Source organism: Octopus bimaculoides, chromosome 9 (genome assembly GCF_001194135.2).
Source record: "Octopus bimaculoides isolate UCB-OBI-ISO-001 chromosome 9, ASM119413v2, whole genome shotgun sequence".
Classification (NCBI taxonomy): domain Eukaryota; kingdom Metazoa; phylum Mollusca; class Cephalopoda; order Octopoda; family Octopodidae; genus Octopus; species Octopus bimaculoides.
Window position 1 is genome coordinate 56,688,000 of NC_068989.1, and position 6,557 is coordinate 56,694,556.

At 36.4% G+C, this 6,557-nt stretch overlaps 1 protein-coding gene across 1 annotated transcript in view; it reads right to left on the reverse strand.

The window, feature by feature from the left end:
* LOC106882616 (kelch-like protein 18) overlaps positions 1-6,557 on the reverse strand; it is a 44,685-nt gene that overhangs the window by 10,583 nt on the left and 27,545 nt on the right. Inside the window, exons 6-8 of the mRNA XM_014933356.2 lie at positions 5,469-5,605; positions 4,071-4,178; positions 833-947 (exon numbers count right to left, since the gene is read on the reverse strand). Coding sequence (XP_014788842.1) covers positions 833-947; positions 4,071-4,178; positions 5,469-5,605 — 360 coding nt within the window. The remainder of the gene's footprint in view (positions 1-832; positions 948-4,070; positions 4,179-5,468; positions 5,606-6,557) is intronic.

Sequence of the window (6,557 nt, forward strand, 5' to 3'; positions counted from 1 at the left end):
ATTATTTCCTAATTCTCTCCAACAACAAAATAATCATATCTAATAACATAATATCAATAGACACAGGCCTCGCTGTGTGTTTAAGAAGTTCACTTCTCAATCACATGGTTCTGGATTCAATGCTACTGCATAAAACTTTGGGCAAATGTCTTCTATAGCCTCAGGCTAACCAAAGCCTTATGAGTGGTTTGGTAGACAAAAACTGATAAAAGCCTGTCGTGTGTGTTTTCTCCCCTTGTTTCGACATCTTATGATAGAGATGAGTGAATGTTACTATCATGCATGCAGTGGTCATTTGTTTTCAGTCTTCTTTGAAAACATTTCCAGTTTGGGATGATATTACATTACCTAGAAACAGGTGAGGGTTGGTTACAAGAAGGGCATCTGGCTGTAGAAAACCTGCTACAATAAACTCTGTCTGCCCCATGGATATTAAAATAATGATGATGGTGAATCCCATGAACAAATAATATATTATTTAGTGTGATAATACTTATAAGATCCTTTCACAGGTTACATAGTTCAATGCTGATGATGTCAGTAGAGGAAAATGTGGCAGGGAAGGAATTTTAGCGAGTTGTAGTTCTGTGAAAGAAGGATAAAAGACAAAAATGCTTAGTAAAAGTTGGTGTAATGGAATGAGAGGCGAAGGTACTATAACTGGTTTAGATGATGAAAGTACCCTAGCAAATTCTGTTTTTGATCCTTCAATGTTAAAGTAAGTACCAGTACTATACTTGACGAACTAATAAACTACATCTTTGCTCTAAAAACCTTCAGTTTTATATAAATCAATATAGATTTGTAAGAACGGAAATTAGAAATAGCTTACCTTCTTTTACAGTTCATAGATGCAACTTTCCTCCATCGTTTTGTATCAGGCTTAAATACTTCAACTGTACTCAGCCTATCTTGACCATCATATCCTCCAATGGCATAAAGCTTTGCTACAAAAATCAACAGTGATATTTGTTTTACTAGCGAACAATTTTCAAAAGAACAAATTTTTAATTGTCTTTACATCTGTATTACCTGCTAGCTTTTTATTTTGTCTTTTTATTGGTTTCATCTGCAAGAAAAGACTGTAGCCATGGTCCTCACAGGCTCTCCAAGATTAATAAGACTGATATCATTAGCCCTTGTTACCATATTTCCGCTAAAATACTGCTTTGTTTCTATCAATTTTGAACATAATGAAAAACTTAGTGAAATGACTTGTTATTAAGGTGGTGTTTGGAACATAACATGAAATTTTAATGGAAAGTTATAATTTAATCACTTTAAAACAGGAAGTTTGTATCACAGAACAGAAGCAATCTCAGGCAGATTGGCATGAAGAAGGTTGACATTCCTCTTGGAAAGTTGCAAGTCAATGGCTGCAGGGAAGGCTGACATTGAGACAAGGAAGGACTACCAATAGTGCCTGAACACAGGTAGCACATGATCAGCCAGCAGCAAGGGTAAGAGGCCATCCACTGTGGTAGTAGTAGAAAAGGCTAAGAGAGGAAATAGCAGGTTTGTGGGCCAGAAATTGGATTGTAATGATGAGCAGCTAACATTTGGGACAAAATATTACAAATCCAAGTGAATTGCTATTCAATCAGCATTGTGCATCCAATTTTAAACTAAGAACTTCTCCTTACAGTGCTGATACAGTGAGAAGGTGAAAAATTCAATACAGGACTGTATTTGCTTGTTCCTGTTATTCTTTAATATTACTCAGGTGATTGAGACCACACAACACTATAGAATAGTGGGATCACAGCACTATAGAATAGTAGGATCAACGTCATAGAATAGTAGTACTATACAACACCAATTTAACAATGTCTTTCCCAAATAATGAAAGGCCTAGCAAACTGAACTGATTAGAAGTCAAACTTGCTTCAGCAAAATCCTAACCAATGTTAAAATGAGAATCTAATGATAAAGTGTTACCTCAGCAGCAACATCACCAATGTCTCACCTAAATTTACTCACAAACAAGACAATATGATGAATATATTTTTGTTACTTAATCAAGGGATAGATGATGTATGTCCATGATATGTACAAGTCCTCTCAAATGGTGAGATTAATGTAGATTGATATTTATAGAGAAAACATAACCATGGAGAAAGAGTCGCCTTACTGTTGTCCCAGACAGGAAAGATTGAGAAGCGCTTATTTTGGTGTTTATTGAGACAGTAATGATGACAAGAGGAGGGATGTGTTTATGAAGTGATAGTGCAAAATAAGTATCTCAGAAGAACACAAGCCCCTATAGTGGGAATAACTGAAGCAGTTAGAAGAATCAGTACAGCTGTGAGCTAGAGATTGTAGAGATTATGTTTGTGAGTGGTCTTTATTTTCTAAATGTTGTGTCAGATATTAGTGCATGTAACTGCAACATGATCCCAGATATGTGAGCAGTTCTTTAACCCTTTTGTTATCATATTTCTATTGAAAAACACAGCTGATATTTCAAATAATTTTGAAAATAATGAAGAACTTGGTAAAAAAAATTGTGTCATTATTCAGCTGGTGCTTGGAATATAAACTAATATGAAAATTTGATGGAAGGTTTTCAATTAAGATCACTTTAAATGGAAAGTTTGTGTTAGAGAATCAAGGGCAATGTCAGGTAGGTTGGTATGAAAAGGGTTAAATGTGGGATGCATTTATGAAAGTTTTTCAGTAGCTGAAGAGACATTTAAAATTCATAGATGAAAGTATTAATATATTCATGGTGCAGGAATGGTTGTGTTTTTAAGAAGCTTACTTCCCAAACACACTGGTCTGTATTCAGTCCTTCTGCATGGCACCTGGGGTAAATGTTTTCTACTACAGCTCCAGGCTAACCAAACCCTTAAGAGTGGATTTGGTAGATGGTAACACACACACACATATATAAATATATATACAACATGGAAGTTTGCCATATACAGATCATCATCATCATCATTTTGCATCCATTTTCCATGCTGGCATAGTTTGACTGAAACTGGTAAGCCAGAGAGCTGCACCAGGCTCTAGTCTGTTTTGGCTTGGTGTCTACAGCTAGATGCCCTTCCTAACACCAACCGCTCCATAGAGTGTACTGGGTACCTTTTATGTATAGCCAATACAGGTGCCTTTAACATCTCACTGGAATGGGTGCCTTTAGCATGTCACCGACATGGGTGCTTTTATGTGTCACTGGCATAGATGCCTTTTACATGTCACCAGCATGGATGCCTCACATGTGTCATTGTCATGGCTGCCTCACACATGGCACCAGCACTTGTGCCATTCAAGTGTCACTGGCCATGATTATGATTTTACTTAGCTTGACATGTCTTCTCAAGTACAATAAATTGCCAAAAGTTTTAGTCACTTATATACATGCTTATAAATGTAAGTAAATATGTGGTATGTATGCGTGAGTGTTCGTGTCTCCTTGCATTGATAATGTGTGATAGCTGTAAATGAGAATCAACATCATACAAATGGTGTCCTTTATTTTCCATCTTCCATGAAAGTATATCCCTCCATGGGGAAATATTATGTTGCTCAGAAACAAGTGAGGGTGGCAGAAAAGACATCCAGCTTTAAAGAAAGTCAGTTTCAATGAATTCTGTCTGGTCCATGCAAACATGGAAAAAATAGGTGTTAAAATGATGATGATGATGATTTTTATTATTAATAATGGTTTTGAGTTTTGGCACAAAACCAGCAAGTTTGGGGAAGTGGAGAAGTCGATTACATCAGTTCTAGTCCTTATCTTATTTCATTGGCTCTGAAAGAGTGAAAAGCAAAGTCAACATCAGCAGAATTTGAACTCGGAACATAAAGACAGATGAAATGCCACTAAACATTTAGCCTGGTGTGCTAACGATCCTGCCAGCTCACTACGCTGTTTATCATTAGTAATAACAGTAGTGAAGGTAACAGTTCAACAATCTACTAAATCACACATATTTGATACACACACAGAGCAGTAATGACAGCAGAAATAGCAGCAATAGTTTTCTTGACATACGGTAGCACAATTATAGTAAATTATAACTAATGAAACTGCTTTCATATGAAGAAGGTATTTAGTAACTTACAATTAAGGACAGCCACACCAACTCGACTGCGCATGGTACTCATGGCTTCAGCTATTTTCCATCTTCTGTTCACAGGGTCAAAACATTCCACTGTACTGAGAGAATCCCCTGTAGAGGTACAAAGTAGAATTAAGAGAATCGTCCAAACACTTCTCTTTGATTCAGACATAAAATGAAAATAAATTTCTGCAGCTCTGGAGCTTTCTTGATGTATAAAATCATAAATATGGTTATAAAATGTATCAGTGTTGTCAAAATAGTCTAGATGTGATGCTATAATCCCTAGGATGTCTAACTAATTTTTAGCGTAGTGGTTAGGCATATATTCTTCTTAGTGTGTTCACAATATATAAAGTAGGTTGCAAGTTTAGACAATGATCACACTAAAGTTTCATTGAGGTTTTCAAATATTTTATTTATCAGCTTTGTTATACTTACAAATGTACATCCAATAAATTAATGGAACAACATTCACTGATAGTAACAGTTAGGAATCTTCTGAATATAACTTGCTAGATAATATTATGAAAGTAGTACAAGGAATTTAAGCCACTGCATATGATTCATGTGCATTACTCAACACTACCAGTTACGTTTGGTGCTTTTGTTGAATATAATACAAACATGTTAAGTAAGAAAAGTGAAGAGGGGTAGAGACAAGTGATATAGATCCCTCTAGATGGCTGAGTGACTCTGGCCTGAGGTTGACTCTGCCAGCTTTTTATAAACATAAGCCAGATTCTAGAATCTTTGGTCAAACAGTTTGGCAAGAAAACTTGATGCATTACTTTGAAGTTTGCTGTATCAATCATAAGTCAGCCAGTATTGATTGACCAAGGCATATTTATGAAGACATTCATGTCTTTTATAACAATGCTTTTCCTTTTATGGAGATACATTAGGTCATGGTTCTGAATTGAAGAATCTGAAAGTTATACTCCAAAACTCAACAGGGGTTTCACAACAAAATCAAATGATAAGATTTGGTCGAGAATAAAATATTAATCAAACAATAAGATTTGGTCAATCAATAAAATATTTTATTTCATCCAGGATCAGTCTCCCAATTGGAGAGTTAGCAATGGTGGGCATTATAAGGAACACTATAAATTGGTGGCTCTCAACCATTTTTTTGCTTATGGATCCCTTTGGTTTTTATTTTACTCAGGTGAACCCTCATAGCCAATCAATGTTTAAAAAAATCGTATTATATTTTGATACTTAAATATTATAAGGAATTGTATTAAAAAAATTGTTAAAATATTTTGTGTAGTGTCAAAGTATAATCAATTTGTTGCACATAAATCTTAACAAGAAAATCTTATGTGGGCTTCCAAGGGTCATCTGGACTCCACTTGAGAACCACTGATATAAATGATTGTAGTTGATTTTACTTACCTGAGGAAGTTAATCCTCCAACAGCATATATTATTCCTGGTATATCAGTACAGCAGCGGGGCCGTGTCTTGAATGTTTGAAGTAGTGGGCGTCTTTCTGGCATCAAATGATAATCTTTAGCTTCATCCAGTAAGTCTCTACAAGTTTAAAACATTGAATAAAACGAGCTGCTCAACAAGTGATATCCATAAATCTTCATAATAAAGTAAAGAAAAGAACAACAAACACATCAAGTAAAAGAAGTTTTGCTTTCCAGCCACATGGTTCCAGGTTCAGTCCCACTGTGTGGCACCTTGAGCAAGTGTTTTCTACTCTAGCCTTGGGCTGACCAAAGCCTTGTGAGTGAATTTGGTAGATGAAAATCAAAGAAGCCCGTCATATATGTGTGTGTGTGTGTGTGTGTGTGTGTGTGTGTGTGTGTGTGTGTGTGTGTGTGTGTGTGTGTGTGTGTGTGTGTATGTGTATGTATTTGTGTCTGTATTTGGACCCCTACCATTGCTTGACAACTGATGTTGGTGTGTTTATGTCCCCGTAACTTAGCTGTTTGGCAGAGGCCACTAGAATTATGACTAGGCTTACAAAGAATAAGTCCTGGGTTCGATTTGTTTGACTAAAAGGTGGTGCTCCAGCAAGGCCACAGTCAAATGACAAACAAGTAAAAGAATAAAAGAATTGGCAGTTGAGAATTTCCTTTGTTTATCAAGTATTTAAAAGCAATCAAGTGATAAAGAGGGACAAAACAGTACAGTAGTCACATTAAAGGATTAACTACTCAAATCTGAGGTAGTGCTCAGTATTAGAAATTACATCTTAAGAAATAGACAATGTGTCTATATTTTGACACTAACATTAGCAATGACCTTGCATTTGAATATTTCAACCCTTTAGAAAGACTTTTACTGCTTTCTGTATTTGGCAGGTTACCAGCAAATACAGTTGGGTATGAATATGAGGTGATACATAAAAGGCACTCGCGCTGGTGGCACGTGAGAGGCACTCGCGCTGGTGGCACGTGAGAGGCACTCGCGCTGGTGGCACGTGAGAGGCACTCGCGCTGGTGGCACGTGAGAGGCACTCGCGCTGGTGGCA